Source organism: Talpa europaea (assembly GCF_964194135.1).
Source record: "Talpa europaea genome assembly, chromosome: 12".
Classification (NCBI taxonomy): domain Eukaryota; kingdom Metazoa; phylum Chordata; class Mammalia; order Eulipotyphla; family Talpidae; genus Talpa; species Talpa europaea.
In genome coordinates this window covers 3,012,045-3,030,824 of record NC_140079.1, presented here as the reverse complement: position 1 = coordinate 3,030,824, position 18,780 = coordinate 3,012,045, and the positions used below count along the sequence as shown (strand labels likewise).

Sequence of the window (18,780 nt, the reverse complement as noted above, 5' to 3'; positions counted from 1 at the left end):
GTGGGGAGGGTGTTGGCGAGACAGTGTCGAATGTGCTGGCCCTCACTTTTCATTCATATGCAGTGGAACAAGAGAGGCATCCTGATAAGAAGCGAGGTCAGTAATAAATTAAAAAAAATAAAAACAATAATGCCATTAAAAAAGAAAATATTTTTAAAGGAAATTTAAAGAAATACAATTCAGAGGTACAGGCTCTCACCCCGTCAGACACATGTCACCACCCTACATCCACAACCAAGACACCTGCAGTCACCCACCGCCCCCCACCAGGCGCCCGCCCCTTCCCTCTGTTGCGGCCTTAATTCTACAGACTTAAAGGCCTGTTAGACGTTTGTTTCTGTCAGAACTCTTGTTTCTGTAGATGCTACATATAAATGAAATCATCTGGGAATAAAAAAGAGGTGAGGCCAAGGACCACAAGGGGGTGTGCAATGATGGGAAGGTACGTTAGAGACTTCAGCGAGGTGGCCATGCCTTGGAGGGAAAGGTTGCAAGTGTGAAAATTATTTTAAATTGACTGGCTACAGAGAGAAATAAAATATAATGGTGAACATTCAGTGATGATTCCAAGTTTTCTAGTCTAAAATAGAAATAAGGACATGATTGAGGACATGTGGATTTTTCTTACGTAAGAAAAATAGAGAATGAGACAGTTTATGAGATAATTTATGGGTGGGGAGAAGAGGCGAGGGGAGGGAATAGCGACACGCATTGTGAAAATGGGCAGAACAGATCCGAAGATAAGGGGTCTGGGGCACTAGGGAGGATGACCCTAGGCATGTGAAATGTCCAGAGGCCCAGAGGTGTAACGCTGACCGAGGGCTGAAGTATTCAATATTTAAGTATCCTACAGAAAGAGATATCAGGGCAGTGCTGCCAGCAACATGAGGGGCTACGCGGGCTAAAGAGATTGTCTCCAGCACAGCAAAGGGCCTCTAGCGAACCTCACCCTCAATCTTCTGAAGTTGATTCCTAATTTTCATCAGAATTAATATATAACAGTAGTTGTAGATGGATACGCAGTCCTTTTAATATAAGCACAGCCATTTCTTAACCAAACACTCACATATTCACATCAAACTTCAGAATTTATTATTAAGGTAAAGTGCATCATCTGGTTGTTTGCCTTTATGAGGCCCCCAGGACAAACTACTCGCTTATTACATAAGGTATTAGGAGGCACGAGTCTTGAACAAGCTGTTGCATGGACGGAAGGGTGGCATGTGCAGGGATGCTTTACTCCAAGATCCTCCCAAAACTCACCACTGGGCTTGTCATTCTTGCCTTGCGTTTCCTGTCATCACCATTTATCAGTGACTCAACCCCGACTTGAAAACTTGAAAATAATCAATGTGATCAATAATTATTCAAATATTACACAATGGAATATATTTTAATTTCATTTTAAAAGGAAGAGATAATTTGGTAAGTTAAACTTTAGAAAAGGTTTGTGTAAACAAGTACGTAAGTTTTTTGTTGTTTTTCTTTTTCTTTCCCTCTGTACAAGATTGTAAATTTTAGGGAAGAAGAGAGGCTTATAAGTCTGTATAATCTATGAATAAAGTAAAGCAATTCTGCTCTACAGTTTTATAGGGAGATGGTCATTTGTCTCCATGGCAGAGGCCAGGGGGAAAAAATAACATCTGTTATAACAAAGATGAAGGATACCATTTTGTGACAGAGGATTTTCAACGGACCCTGTGCAAGGACAAGTATTTCTAGTTCAAAAGACCATGTAGAATGCATGTTCTGAAATATTTTATTGGTGCTTAGCCAGTTATGCCAAAGTGCCTATGGCAACATCAAAGAAAACTTCATATTCAAAATGATGTGGAGTTGCAAAGGTAAACAAGATTAGTTTGGCAGCTAATTTTTATGCTTCATCTTAAATACTTATTTAGCCTTATCCATATTTATGATTGCATCCAGATTATGTTAGGGGAATATGTACAATATTCAATTAGGTGAATACCATAAATGTTATATTACTAGTACTTTCAAAACACAGAAACTCAAACCATAAAGTTTGAACTGCATAAAATTTGAAGCTTGCTTCCAAAACATTAAGTTGAAGGTGAGCTGCTGGTGTGGTGGTATCACACAAGACTCCCCAAATAATATCAAGACTCCCCAGATAGTATCAAGAAACAAATCTTGATATTATTAGCTATTCAACTGATTTTGGTTTAGGTCTACAATAGTAACAGTAGCTATAAGCTTTAGGTGCTATCAAATAGTTTGAAATAAAGTAGATTATCTGGACATCCCTAATTTCTAAGGATAGGCCTACTTGCAAGGTGAGAACCAGTAAAATAGGCCAAATTGAGCTTATTTGGGGAGCTAAATCTTGGCAATGTGCATGACCCAGATCTCCAGAGTTTCCACGAATCTCCTGAATCAAGAGTGACCTGATGATACTAATAGTTGAATTGCATGAATTTAATTTACTTCATCTATTTTATAATTTTACCTCCTTTATAATTATAATTAGGGCTATTCTGAGTCTCACCTGCACATTAGTGAAAACCAATGTAAAGTCCTCAATATAATACAAGACTATGTATCACTGATTATTGGAAAAAATAACAGCAATGGGATAGCAGCTGACATGCAGACTCTGTGGCTCTGTCTAACACACCTAGGTATAGCAGACCAAGGAGCAGTCATGTGAATCACTGGAGTATAAAGTAAAAGCCAGCGTGATATGAAAGTGCTGAAGTGTAGCAGGTGTATCTCACAGGTAGAGCTCACATCTTTAATCTGACTGTGTGTGCAGAAGTGGGTGGGTAAATTTTATTTCAACTTTCTGATCTCAGAATTAGAGGTTGCAAAACCTATCAGCATAACCTCAGGAGTGTTCAGGCGATATCATGAGATACCTCATGTGAAAAGTCCAAAACATTTGGAGAACACTATTCCCTTTATTTTATTACGAGATCTTGTCTAGAGTCAGACAGAACAAGATCTGAACTTCAGTCATGTCACCTTGGGTAGGTGCATTACCTCCCAAGACAAGTTTCCCAATTTACAATCAAGGGGTTTATAATTATGATTAAACTACAAAATGTGTACCCCAGGGTTTAGAAGATAACAATCACATACTAATCCTTAGCTGGTATTATTAGCATTGAAGTTAAATATTATCAGTGTTTATGTCATGAAACATAAATACAATATAAATTTCTAACACTAAAAGAAATTGATTGTCCAAATTGGTAAATCTAGTTACTTTCTTTATAGTATTTATTTTATTTAAAAACTGGTGTTTCTTTTAATGACTAAAAGTGACTGATTCAATTGAGATCAGACATGTTTAGAGAAAGTTTTAAGAAATAACTTCGGAAAAAATCTCCAAAATACAAAATTTAATTAAAAACATGGCCATAGATTGTTCTTTACTGGAAAGGACATACTACGATTTATGTGACAAGAGAGTCTTTAAAAAGCACAAGACATATTTTTTTTAGCTGTTTTGCAATGAAATTTTCAAAAAATTATAATTGTAAGTAAAGCTTTCTAGATGTGCTTGCACTTTGATGCCCAGGGAATCAGGAATTTTGTTAAATAAACAAGCTAGTTCCATCCTAGCAATTGTATTATTTATTATTTTGTGAATTTAATGACTGTTGATGAAATTTCATGAATTATAATTTAAATAAGTCTGTTACAGTTGTGATTTCTTAGGTGGATGATTTACTATGTTTATGAAAACAGAATTGATATTAATGACCTCATTTGATGTTCTTTACTGACAATTTGTAGACATATTTTTGGTTATTTTCTTGTGATAGAAGTGATTCTTTAAAAACGTGAACTACTTAGGGAAGAACAATTCTCTAAATTCACCTACCTATTAGAGTTAGAAAGTAAATATATATATTTTTAATGGTGGACTGAAAAACAAAATTTCAAAATAACTGACTCAAAGTAGACTATTATTTCTGCATCTGTTGACATGACTCATAGCAGCGGCACTGGATAGACGACTTAAGTGTCCACATGTGAAACAGAAAACATTTGTACAAATATCTCAAAGAACTTAAGAACAAGGTCTGTTACCAAGTTTGACAAATTCTATATCCTGACTCTAGGTTTGCAATCCATGGAGGCAACAAAATGAACAGAAAACTTTCATTGCTACCGGGGTCAATAGAGCAATGTTGATAGAATTCTAGAATTAAGTTTGAAAGGGAGAGCTAGAGAGAGTTCTGTCTGCAGTCAAGTATGGATCTAAAATTAAAAAGTAATTTTTCCATATTTTGGGGGGATACCTCCCTTCGTCTTAAACAGTGTCATAAAAGTGCAGTGTTGAAATAATAGGTAAAGGTGTTATTAGTAGCTTTAAACTGCAAACACCTGTTTTGATATTAATGCTAATTATAAACATTAATTCCATCACATGTATTAATATCCATTGTAAATTTAATAATAATTTCTCTAACAACTATGTGGAGCTTTGTAATTATCAAATGTCTGTGCATAAATTGCTTGTTTATTTTAATTTTCCATTATAACTGCTAGAGACAACTGTGCATGTACTGCCCAGAGAACCACTATTGTCATAGCAATCAGAAGGGGATTCTTTTTCAGGGCTGTGGCTTCTGTGGTGCTGGAGGATTCAGTCACTTTATCTACCTTGCAAATATTCATTGAGTGTTCCCCTGCATGTTAGACTGGGTTTAAACTAAAAAGAAAATTGGGGCCTCCCTGGAGGCACAGGGGTTAAAGTCTCAGTACTTTCAAGCTATTGCCAGCCACCGTGGCCTGAGTTTGATCCCCGGCCAGGAGTTGACCCACATGGCACAGCAGACCTCTCTTGTCTCCCTGCTGCTCCCCTCAGCAGTGGATTTCAGTAGATCTGTCTGTTCTGTCTCTGGTGAACTCTCTCAACCCCCTGCACCCTGGCCTGCACCCCAGTTCTTGTAGCATAAGTAAATCTTTTTTTTTTTTTAAATAAATGAAGTAAAAAAAAATGTACGAGGCATACAATCTGCCTTCAATGAATTGCCCAAGCTTGGAATGGTTCTTGGGAGCCAAGAGTAATTATCCAAAGTAACTGCACGATCATTTAACAAGAAACAAACAGAGGGACCCAAATGGAAGTCAGAAATAAAGTAAGGGAAAGCATCACACATAAAGACATATCCCAAACAAGAATAAAATGCTTTGAGACTGTATATAGCTCAATACAGTCTGAGTCTCCGAAAGCTGGAAAAGCAAGCAGAGTTTAAATAATAAATGCCCTTGAGGTCTTTTGCGGGAGTTTGCCCTTTAGTCTGGAAAGGATTGAAGACTTTTAATGTTTTAAGAGGGAAGACAGACTGATCAGATTAGTGTTCCCTGGGCAGGAGGAGAAATAATGCTAGAGAATAATAATTCTTTGTCTAAATACATCCAGGGCTATAGGGACAGGCTTAAAGGCTCATGGGGTGCTCAGCATGCACCAGTGAGCTCCCTGCTTACCCCTCAAGTTCCGAAGATAGGACATACATCGCCGCGATAGAGCTGAGTCATGCTTGCCCCACCTTACTGTAAACTTGGAGCAGAAATGACCTCAGCGCAGACATGTTAGCCTGTCTGCAGACGAGGTAAAATGCCCATCAAGCTGTGAAAGGCCATCAGGGGGTTTTCATCTGAGCCTCCTGTGGAGCTCCATAACAGCATCATCTGCAGTTTAAACAAGGCTCTGTGGCCCTGAAGTATAGGGACCTTTACTTAAAAACTGTTCCCATTTCACATACACGGATATACTTTCTGTGGTCTATACTGAGAAATCTATGTGCATCCAGAATCTATCCAAAGAATGAAATTTCTTTTTAATTGAGATAAAGTTGGCTGGCATGATTCTATTTGTTTTAGGGGTGATAGGCTCAAACCTCTACAAATGGATGGTTCCAGACCACCTGAGTCCCCATAAACCTCCACCGTACGCCACGGGGCCGCCTTCCTGCCGGGCTCTCCACCCCCCATGACACTTCCCTTCTGTTTGCTCAGTTTTGAAGTCTGATGTCAAGGGTTTGATATTGCTTTGGTTATTCTTTGGCTCAAAACAAAAACAACATACAAGTGAAAACGAAAGATCCTACAGAAAGCAGGACAGTGAACTCACAGGTGCTGAGATCCTTCTGAGTAACACACAACAGATTAGATGTTCTCAGTTAAGAGTTCTCCTCCTTCATTCCTGCCCTCTTTATTTTATTATTATTATTTTTTTTTGTGGGGTAGGGAAATAAATACCAGTTTAACTGCACCATTATGTGATTCTTCCAATGGGTGTTATAAAGTATGGCGGAAGCAAAGTGGTTTCTACTTCTCAAGATAAATGCAAGATTTTAGTGTGTTTGGAATGTAAACATTACTGTTGAACGCATCCGGAAAATATTTAAGGATCTTATAGCTCCCTAGGTGGTTTCAAACTTTTCCCTTACTTAAAGTTTGTAGGTCAAGATGTAGTAGATTGTACCCTAAATTTTTACTAGTTCAACATATTTACAACGTTGATTATTTTCTTAGATGCAGATTACAATATAGAGGATACCTATTCCTTCCTTGGAAAGCATGAATTCATTTTACTAATTAGGCTGTTTCTATTTTATATTCTCAGCATCTTCCTCTCCCCTGATTCCCTTCATCCTACCGTCAAATACCGACATGTCCCACTGTCATGTCTTGTCAACAAGACTCCGTTATACACCCTTTCCCCTTATGGCCAAAATAAAAAAATCTGCTATAATATCTTTTATTTAAGTGCCATGGATTCTGATTTGTCTCTATCTTTAGTGAAATTGGTTTTTAAAGGTCTCAAAATCCAATGGCTTTTTCCTGAGTGTTATTTATAGCATTTGACTGGAATGAGTTTCTACCTTAAAACTCTGAATGTCATTTGTATTTCACTCTGTCTCGGCTCTCTCCTGTACCTTTCAGCACATTCTTTTTCTTTTTTTCTATTCTGTCTCCTTTAACTCCTTTCTTTCTGCCTCTCCCTGTGTTTCTACCAGAGAAATGTGCATATTTCTAAAGACTAGTCTGAAGTCCTTTCCTTTCCAGCACAAAATCTCTCCAGGATATATCCCTACCGTTTGTCTTCCCTGAGGATTAAGCAATATTTTTAAAGGTTGGTTAATTTTCTCCTGAAGTGAGAATAAAACTCTCTCAAACTTATGTTACTGTTCCAGAAACTTGCTTCGGTAGTCTACGCTTTGCCTAGACTCTATTATGTAAAATCTTGGTGACTGTTCAACAGAATCGATCAAGGCTCAGTATCATCCTCACTCTTTTTTTTTTTTTTTACACTTCCACACATATTCATTCCATCATCTGAACATTTTCATTCATTTTGGAGCCTCCCATACTTATCAATACCCAATATTATTTTTATTTTATATTTTTATTATACCCAATACAATAAACAATTCAAGTCCTCTTTACTCAGATTAGTTAGATGGCCTCTAAATTTGACTTTCCATATAGAGTTCTTTTGGATCCACATGCCTAGAGCAGAACCTCTGATTAACTCTGCCCCTGCACACTTACAGGGCGAAGTCAGCAATGAGTAACTGCACAGGGACAACATGGTCAGAATTATATTTTCCATAGGTAATTTCAGAAAACAATACAGAGGTATTTTAGTGAGGCTGGGGTAGAGTAAAGAAGAGAGATGTTAATTTAGGACAGGATTTCCATGTAGATTATTCATCTGGTAATTCAGGGGGAAAAATAATATACTTACAAACTGAGGAAACTGATATACAATAGAGGGATTTGTACTAATTTTGCTAGTCTCAAGCTCTGCTAGTCTCAAGCTCTGTGCTTATTGTAGACCCCCTAACATCCAGAATAATTTACAAGAAAGAGGAACACATGTTCTATGAATAGGAAACTACCCACATGCTAAATTAGACTCTATGCAATCATAGAGTCTGGTTAGCAAAACACAGATTATAAGCATTGTCTGAAGTTAGATCTAGGTTATATATTTTTTTTATTTAGTTACTATCTGACCTTGGGAAAATGACTTGTCGCTTTTGAGTTTCATTTTTTTTTTTCATTTACTAATTAGGTCAAACAATATAACCTCTTTTATAAGGTTGATGTAAGGATTAAAGGGGGTTAGGATACAATAAATATATTCAATAGTCTACTAGAATTTTAAGGTCTTATAACTATTATTCTTGTTTAATTGTTATTAAACTCCCATGCATACATGTATACTCATGCATACATATGTTATAAATATACACATATACATATCTATATGTCCACATTTACATATATCTTCATCTCTATCTCTCTATCATTTATCCATCCATCCATCCATCCATCCATCCATCCATCCATCCATAGACATGAATAAGTAGCAAAATTTACCAATTGTTGTGAAAATGCCTTCAAAATATAAGAAGCACAGGCTGGGTAGGTAACACTTATTCCCTTCTTAGAAAGTACTCATAGTCTACATCTGTCTCTTTGTTTTTTGTTTTACATTAGTATCTTTATATTCACTAGGATTATAAATTCTGTCCTGAGAAGAAACTGCATTTTATCAAGTAATGCATAGGAATCACACTCAAAATTCCATTGCACTTTTATGTCTTAGAGTTCTTAGTGTGCTGGGGAAAGGTTTCTAGAGACATCTTGACAGGCCTTAGGGTCCATGGCTAGGCAAGTGTTCTGAGCTCTGATGGCCAGAGCATTTGCATGCTCTCAGTCAAGGTCTTTCCAGGGTGTTTCACAGGAGAGCAGAATTACCTTCCCTTGTTCTAAAAACAAGAGGAGGACCCTTGAAATCAAGTGCACTTTGGGTTAGCCCCATATCACATGCAGAATTATTCATGATTTCCAAAAAAAGTGAAAGCATGTGTTTGGATGAATTTTAATAAATAAAGTATAAATTGTTGCAAGTTTATAATGGGATTATAAAGTATAATTTAATTTACATAATGTTTTGTAATAAGATTATGAGGGCATTCTGCCATACACTTCAAATCTGATTTATTCAATTGCTTTCCCTTAAAGGATGAAATTAGGTGTTTTTTAAATTTTTTAAAGATTTATTTATTTTTACAAGAACTGGGGTACAGGCCAGATGCGCAGGAGGGTGAGATGATTCCCCAGAGACAGAGTGGGGAACAGAACAGGCAGAATGACGAAATACGCTGCTGAGAGGAGCAGCAGGCGAGACAGGAGAGATCTGCCGTGCCATGTGGGATTCTCGTCAACCGGCCGGGATCAAACCCGCACTGCAGAGGCTGTGGACAGCTTCACAGTGCTGTGCTCAACCGCCTGCGCCACAAGGGAGGCCCTAAAATTATCTATTTTTAATTAAAATATATTTTTTCTGTGACCTCAGTCACAGAAAAAAATCACTATTGTTTAATCTTCATATGACTAACTTAAGAATCCATCATGTAACTTATCAAAAGGTCACGTGATCATAGTTACTATTCTATGAGGATCAAAATGATTGTCGTTTTAAAGAAAGCCTTAAACCCATATTCTTTGAGCAAAGGTTTTATCAAAGAAAAAAATGTTCTTATTTATAGAAGGCAATAATATGAACCAATAGTAATTTATATTGTAATAAAACCTGAAAAATTATAAACAACAAATATTACCCAATTACCCATGCTTATGTGACTCATTCAGAATAAAATTGAAATTATTTCATACAGTTATCATGCCAAAGTTTCATAAACCAATGAAATAAAGTTTTGGACACACCATTATTTAAATAATTTCATTAGTTATTAATGTGTGGTTTTAAAGCAAGGTCAATTTTACTTAAGGAGAAAAAGTTATGAAAAAGCTCAGAGAAGTAATTTTTTAGTTTTATATGGAAATGAAAGGTTAAATTAAAGGGCTTAAATGCAAAGTCTATAAAAAATCATATAATCTCCTAAAGAGTTAAAGAGGTTATTTTAATCAACTGCTTCAAGGAAAACTAATGGAACATTCTGCATCTAAATCATCTAAATGCCTTGAAAAGCAGTATGTTTGAATTTAGATATGAACTATCAATTTCCCAGGGATGGTGTATAAAGATATTTTTGAAGCATGAGGAGATTTTATTCTTGATTCATTTTATGTTTGACTTGCTGGTATGAGTTATTTCTCAGAATCCAAACTTTAAAGGAATTGCTATGAGTGCTGGGTTTCTGAAGGATGTGTGAAAAGTGTACAGTGTCACATTATCAATCCAAATCCTCATCAGCATGGTAATAAGCTAATAGAGTGATAGCTTTATGCGGTGGATTCTTGCTTGTCACTGAAGAGAAATCACTATACGAGGTGAGGAAATTGTCTTTGTCATGAACATAAGCTACAGGAATAAAATATACTTTGTCAAAAATAAGCTTATCGATAACCAGTAACAATCGCCACTAGCAATAATACTCCAATTATTTATGTCTCCAATATTATTCCAATCACCACTCCAATAATACTCCAATTATTTATGTCTTTCTTGCCAAAGTGGAAAGTCAGTTGAGAGATGGGATTCCTCCACCTCATTAATGCTAACTCTGTCCTCACGCGGTACCTAGTTTATTAATGGTAAAGTGCATTATTAACATCAAGCTGAGCCATGCTTATAAATACTCATTTAGAAAGAAGTTAAAATGAAAGCTCTGATGAGCAGACATCTAGAGACGTGAGGGGCAGGTTCGAAGGAAAAGATGGGCCTCCCCAATGCACCCACTGATCAAATCAAAATGCAAAAAGGGTTTATAAATGAATGAAATGAATAACCCGTGACTAAATTATAGTTACACTTAAGGAATTGGTTTGGTTTTGTGTCCAGCTAACTAAACTTGCTATTGGATCGATGTTGCTGAAATCAAATTAGAAATGTTTAAGGGAATTTTTAAGGGAATTCTGCTCTTTAAAAACCCAGTGTTTCTTAAATGTGTTTCTCCTAGTACTGTAACCACTAGGGTTCCGAGGTCATATTCATGTCTCTACAATAATTGTGAGACTTTCTGCCCTGTAATATCACAACCTCTCAGACTTTAAGATATGTATTCCCCCCTCCGAAGGTGTTGTAGAGTTATTCACTTATTTATCTTTTTTTTAAATTTTTTTAAAATTGTTTTTTATTTATTTATACATGCACTGGGCACAGTCAGAAGCGAGGGAGGGTGAGAGAATTCACCAGAGCCAGAGGGGAGAGCAGAGCAGGCAGAAGGACCGAAATACACTGCTGAGGGGAGCAGCGGACGGGGCAGGAGAGGTCTCCCATGTAGGACCCTCGCCCAGCCAGCAGGGATAGAACTGGTGCTGCAGAGGCTGCAGGCAGCTTCACAACCCAGCGCTCAACCGCTGCACCACCAGGGGAGGCCATAAAACACATTGTTTCTAAAAAATCTCTTTCAGTGAACTAGTTTAGTAACAGTGTCATCCTCGCACCACCAGAATTTATCTGGGACAATCATATTTGTATCTCTAGGCCCTAGATTTTAGTCTCTATAGCATTATGTATTATAATCAGTGAAAAGTCATTAATCATATGCTTGGCTAGAGAGTGTGGCAGGAGATCAAGACATTATTAGAGAAAAACTAAAATGGCTCAAGGTATATTTACAGTTACTAAGGAGAAAAATAATATAGCACTAAAGAAGTCCCCATAGCCAAATGGTGACATTTGTATATGCGTGAAAATAAGTTGGATCTGCAAAAAACTCATGCGCCTAATGAGACTCAAAGTCAGAAAGCTTAATATAATGTAATTATATTACATTCACAGTTTAATATAATGTAATTATATTAATCATATAATATTAAAATATAATAAAATTGCATTACATAATATAATTATATTTAAAAGTAATAACATGTATAATTTAATGTCATGCAAACAGATGTTAAATCTAATAGGGTATGTTTAAATTTCATTATCTCTAATAAATATGAGATTGATAGTATATGGCTATCTTGATTCTTTAAAGATTTATCTGTTTATAAAATATGCATAAGTGCTTTTTTTTTCTGTGAATACAATTAGGGGAGACCCATTTGATGTTTACTTAGCACTGTCCAATAAATCTTTGAATCTCATCATTTTAAACAAAGATTTAATACTGTGAAAGGCAAAACCAACGTAAAAACTATAGATCCAACATGTCATTGATATAACAAAAATGACATCATTGATATTAAAAAATAAGAGACTAAGTCTGTAAAATGGGTCTCATATTTGAAAGGAAGAACAAGGCAATTGGTTGATTACGCAGGAACTAAGCCTGGAATGGGTAATATGATCCTCCTTTATATTCAATTTCAAAAGATCACAACACAGTGTAGCAAAATATATCCGATAAAGTGGTTGAAAACTATATGATAAAATTAATGTATACAAGAAAAATATTTATATAAAAATATTGTAAACTACGTAAAGCATAAATGTATGCCTCCGGAATAGACAGAGTTTAGTTAAAAATATCATTAAAAAGTTCTGTAATCATTTTAATAATTTGTAACGTTATTTAGTATTAAGACATAAAATATTTAAGAGACTTGAATGCTAGACTTGAATATTTAATTTGATTAAACAGGTCTTAATAATTATCTGCATTTACAAAATATACTAGTTTTGAAATATTAGTTGTGAAATGAATATTAAAATTTTCAAATAGTGACAGATGGATATAAAGGATTCATGATGTTAGCCTTAAAATGTATAAAGAGTAATCAGCATTTCTCTACCCACAAAAATCCTTCAGATAGTAAACATTTGATTAACAATAAATCAGATCATTCTGTAGTAGCTATTAGAATTGAACACAGAAAATCATGATGTAAAGGAAAATTCCCACCAACTTTTAAATCTCACTTGATATTTGTATCCCTTTATTTTCTTTCAGAAGTTCTCCTTTTTTCTCCTCACCTTGCTACCTCATTTTCTCCCACTAATTCCCAAAATATCTTGATTCTAGAATCTGAGAGTACCCAGACTTCCACTCAGGTAGACTAGAAAGCAAGTTGATCTAAACTTCAAATATATTAATTACACTGGTAATTTTTTCCCAAAGATAACCTGGGCAAAATGATAGAACTAAACCAATAGGACTTAATTGTTTTATAACAATTGTTTTATAACAATATAGACTCCCCGCGCCTTGGAGCGCGGGGAGTGGGGCAGAGGAAGGGTCAGAGCAGAAGACACTATCAATGAACGCATCACACACATGTCTACCAGTAATGCTTAAGTTAAAAACAAAGCGAATAGTTCTCTAAACTAACTTCAGGGCAGCTAGATGCTAAATAGGTAAGACAGACAGTAGATGACAGATTGACTGACAAATAGAAAGACAGACAGACAGGTAGATAGGTAGACAGATACCCTAGTCTAATCATTGAGCCATCAGTGCTCTGTCAATGTGTCCACACCAGGAAGGCTTGCGTATTTAATAGCTGTGACTGGTATCTGCAGGGATTCTAGGAAGGCAGTCTTCCAGGAAATAGATTTCTGCTGTAAAGCATGCAAAAAACTTTGCATTTTTTTTTCCTCCACGTCTGACTTGGGAAATCATGGGTACATAGCCTCTTGCCATTAGTGTACTTTTGTCATATAGTATAGTCTGAAGAGAAAGGTGTAATATTTGTATACCAGGTTCTCTGGATTTGCTGTATCTGTCTTGAAAAGACTGCTCCATTGGACAGAGGAGTGATTAGGGAGGGTTATTTATTTTATTAGGTTATTTTTAAGAGAATATAGAAAAGTGTAAGTTCTACGATACCCACATAACAATCTTGGTATGCAGAGTACCTATCTGAACTTCTTAGCTGAATCTGATTAAAAAACAATATTTAGATTTTTGAGGACCTAGCTCAATATTCTCCAAAATGATTCCATTATCATTCCTTTATTCTTTATTTTTTCCTTTACACTCCTATAATAGGGAGTCTGGATTCTGGGTTAATTAGAAATAATATGTGAGGAAGGTTATACTGAGAAAATCAATTATCCCATTCTTCAGGGTGTAATTTTAACTTAAAAATCATTTTGTGAAAAATTATGGAGCCAATATAGTTACATATGAATTATTCACATAAAGATTCCTGGCCCTTCTATCTGTTTTTTAGAGATTGTAATCCTCAAAAATTTAAAGAAAAAAATTAAAAAGTCATTTACATTTAAAAATGAAAAAAAAAACAAGAATTTAAATTCACGTACTATTGCTTATTAGAGATAATAGCAAGATTTTCACCTAGTACCTATCCTCGATTTTGGTTTGAGCTCTCACAGTGAAATAATTTCAAGAGTTTTAAGAAACCAATATATTTAGTTAATTAGACACGAGATGTTTTAGGAAATTTATATATTCTAGTAGATATGCATGATTACATGTGGTTTTTTTTTCTAATAAAAATGGAGATATCAAGGAGGAAAGTGATAAAATTGGAAATAGACTTTCAAGGACGTTTCTTTAGTTAATGATTATAAGAAGAATTTTTAGAATATATTATCTAATGTTCAGAACAGTCTATAGCAAACACTGTAAGAGTGAATAGTATAAAAGCAGGCAAGTAGATACGTTTTAAAAGCAGATGAATAATTACAAATCTTTTTTTAAAACACATTACAAAAATACTTAAGATTCTAAAACGTTATTTGCTTTTATGAAGAATTATCAACTTCTCAGGCAAGAACAGTTATTTGAAGAGGACAAGCTTGTAGGGAATTTTCAGTCTCTTGGGAACAAATGGATTGTTTACATAGTTTTAACTCTTACCTAGGTTTTACCACTATTTTTAAACTTGAGGCCTTACGCTGTTGCCTAATACAAATTTTATACATACACACATTATACACATGCACATGGGAAAAAGCATATAGTTTACTCACAGGCAAACTGCAGGATGGCTTCTCTGCTAAGAATACTTCCAAAAGTGTTGGCTGCTAAACATTGGTAATGACCGGAATCCTTTGCTTCACTCGGATTGTTTATAATGAAGTTCCCATCTATCAAACTGTATCGATAATCACTTTCCAAATCTATTACTGTTCCATTGCGAAGCCATCTTAGGAAAAATCAGAAGACAAACATGTAAGAATTACTTCAGACATTTTAATACTCCCTGGCAGTGCCTGAATCTCAATGAAAGGAATTTTTAAGACAAGAAAATGATTACTAGTGAATTTCTACCTGTAATTGGGAGCCGGGTTGCCACGAACTTCACAAGTCAGTGCTACTTTCTTTTCATCAGAATCAGTTGGGAAAATTATATCATCTGGTTCTTGCACAAATATTGGCCCATAATCCACACTTTCTGTAAGGAGCAAAGAGGAAAACACTTTAAACTTTCCTGAAATTCCAAGACATTTTTTTCTATAAAATTCATATTCAGAATTCTTGTTCTTTGCTTATAATCAATAAACATTTATTTATTACCAAAAGAAAGATTTAGCTAACAAATCATATTGCTTTCATACATTGCAGATACATTAATATAATTTTTTTTTATAATTTACTGATGCTTTAAAAAGGATATATGTAATGGAAAAACATCTTAAACATTAGTGTGGTACAATAAGAGATCTTGGTATTCATCTAAAGCAGAGTTAAGGAAAAGAATACTAAATGAGAACTTTATTTAAAAACCAAAAAAGTTTATACAACTCTTAGAATGTTAAAGATAACACACAATTGTTAGACACGGAATGGAAGCCTGCTGGAGCTGAACAAAGCACATGTTGGGGTTTCCTGCTTCAGCCTGAGCGGTGTGGGCTCAAGAAACACTTGGCTGTCTCTGCACTGCCTGCTGAGGCGGGGTTGGAGACACAAAGAGGAGGTTGCATTCTTCACACTAAGGTCCACTACAAAGACCAGGCTAGATGCTGGAAAAATACCTATTGGTACAATAATAGGCAAGTTGGGTGAAGGGTGTGTCAAGCTGTGATTGCTTGATTTTTTATCCTGGGTGGGCTGTTGCTGCAGGCTTTGCTTCAGTTTATTCTTGACTCCAGAAAGACTGCCCCAAAGCAAGTACTGAATGCTATTTTCTCTTTTAACCTTTCGTGTATGAGTGAAAATCCTCATCCTATTTCTTTCAGTTGCTGAAAAACAGGTAGTAACATAGGTCCTTTATAAAAGCAGTGTGAAAAATGAACTTCTGAAAAAAGGGGGCACCTGTATAGTGTTTCAGTTTTCATAATTGGTTTTCTTTTTAATCCTAGAGCAACACTTCTTCATCACATCCTCCATCTCTACTCCTAAATTCTATTATTTTTAGTCCTTGCAGAAGATCTAGAGCTGTTTGTTGGCATTTATGTTATGTGGATGCTGGGCTACTTATCTGGCAACTCAAACGGTTGATTTTCACTAGACTGTCATACGATCAAGAGTCAGGTTCCATTTTTGCTCTTTGACTGCTAACGGCTCTCAGAATCATTAGACTCCAGCAATAAACCAAAAGCAAGGGCTGCCAAGAGTTAGCCAGGTGTTGGCAGTAGCCTTCCATGACTGATACCTGACCAGGAATATCAAGCTCTGCTGAGAAATCATTGTGGGCTCTTTCTCTCAGGTGAGATTATTGAGTCACTGGAGTGCTATTTTGTTTATAAAACCACTGACTTTCCCTGAAGAATTATATCCTAGGATCAAGCTGGTATCTGTTTTTCTCTAGCTTGTTTCAAAGGTGCTGACACTTTCTGATAAAATACCCAAATACATATACCAACTTTCTTCCTGCCAAGATGTTCAAAGTGTCGCCTCTCTGGAGACTCCTGTAGCTAGATTCTCTAATGAAGTCTAGCTTCTTGGTGGTGAATTGTATTTTCCATTGGTACTTGGATCTGCTTTCCAGATGGAAATCCTTTTCATACCTCTGTTGGTTGATACCATCTCACACTGGTGAGAATGGCCCAAATTAAAAAGACCAGAAATAATACTGTGTTTGGGGATGTAGACTCATCCAGCCCTTGTGGAAACTGAATGGAGGTTTCTCAAAAGATTACAGATGAATATGTCCCATGTTCCTGCAATTCCAATGCTAGGTATCTCCCCCAAAACACAAAAACACCCATTCAAAAGGAAAATTGCCCTTTCATGTTCATTATGGCGTGTTTACAATCACCAAGATAGGGAAACAACCTAATTTCCCCAAAACAGATGAGTGGACCAAGAAGATGTGGTGTTTATACAGTGGACTGTTACTCAGCTATCAAAAAAAAAAAAAATAAATGTCTGCTCTTCTGAGCAACATGGATGGAGCTGGAAGGAATTATGCTAAAGAAAATTAGTCAGAAGTAGAAAAACAAATACTGAAGTGTTTCTTGTGAGTAGAATATTGGAAAATGAAACAAAAGGTCAGTTAAAGCCAAACTAATAAACTAACCCTTGAATGCTGACTGTGAAGTGGGGGTGACTGGAGTGAAGGGGCAGGGAGAGGGGGAGGCAAAGATGGTGGTAGGTGCACTATGGCAGAACACCTTCCGGGATCCTACACTCCTGTAAAGCAAGCAGTGATGAAAATCAATAGTAATTCAATAAAGAATACAAAAGAATTACCTCTTTACTTCTGTACTCATTTTTCTCAAGATCGGGTCTAATTCTGGACCCTAAACCTTGCTGGCTAGATCTAATTTATATACTTATCTAATCTATTCACTAATGCAACCTAGCTTTATCACTCATATAATGTAGAGGAAGTATCAACCTATTATGTCCAATATAATTTCAAGAAATTATCTTTTAATGAGAATTAGCATAATTTATATAATTCCTAGAAATTTTGAGCTGTTTAATGAGAAATTATATTTTATGACATTCACAATTACCATGTGAGAAAAAATACTACACACCATGAGAACATCTAAGATGAATTTTTAAAACATCTAAACCTTTTTTTTTAACTTTAAGTTGCCTTTCAACATTAAAATCATTTCTTTGTGTTTTTTTTAAAGATTTATTTATGTATCCAAGAACTGGGGCACAGGCCAGAGGTGCAGGGGGTGAGAGGATTCACCAGAGACAGAGTGGGGAGCAGAACAGGAGGAATGACTGAAATCCACTGCTGAGGGGAGGCGTGGGGAGACAGGAGAGGTCTGCTGCACCATGTGGGTAGCTCCCTGGCCGGGGATAGAACTTGTGTTGCAGTGGCTGCAGATACCTTCATAAGTTGCACTTTAACCCCTTGAGCCACTAGGGAGGCCCTGAAGTAATTTCTTTGTAAAAGAAACAGGTATAAACTGTCATTATAAAACTTGCAAGGATTCCTAAGAATTGAAGAGCATTATTTATTAAAAGCATTGTGATGAATGTTTCATGATAGTGGAATTATGTTGTACATATAATATAAATTGAGGATCTTAATAGATTTTTGGGGATCCTTTTCTAATGTAGCTCTAAAGAGAGGTGAAATGACTCCTAGATGTTATCACTTATGAGGATGACCGAGTGTGCCAACCCCATATAACACTCATACGATGCCAAACCAGTAGGGCCAGCTTGTCAACAGAGGGAAGACATTGCTCCTTATTACGTAAAATACCAAGTCTAGTGAAAAAATAAATATTTGATCATGGTTTAAAACGTCAACCTACATTCAGATTTCAAGAACCAGAGGGGTGTGCCTTAGAGTAGATGCCTCTTTAGTTAAAAGCATTTGTTCAGCCCCAGTAAGCATGCACTGCTTGGCTGAGGGAGGGCAGGGGTGGGGGGAGTGTATTTAAAGATACTGGTTTATAACATATAGTTATGTCAAAGAGTAGACAAACGTAAAACATTAACATTACCTCTACAACTTAAGAATACAATAAAAGAATAGAATCACAAGCTTTCT

General features: G+C 35.9%; 1 protein-coding gene across 3 annotated transcripts in view; it reads right to left on the bottom strand.

The window, feature by feature from the left end:
* The window catches only part of CNTN5 (contactin 5), a gene marked incomplete at both ends in the record, with an annotated part of 519,573 nt that overhangs the window by 335,347 nt on the left and 165,446 nt on the right, over positions 1-18,780 (bottom strand). For 2 of the 3 annotated variants that reach the window (XM_084251216.1, XM_084251217.1), the window contains 2 exons: positions 14,843-15,018; positions 15,144-15,267. The exons of the other annotated variant lie outside the window; for it this stretch is intronic. In XM_084251216.1, the coding sequence (XP_084107342.1) occupies positions 14,843-15,018; positions 15,144-15,267 (300 nt within the window). The remainder of the gene's footprint in view (positions 1-14,842; positions 15,019-15,143; positions 15,268-18,780) is intronic. 3 annotated transcript variants of the gene reach the window in all.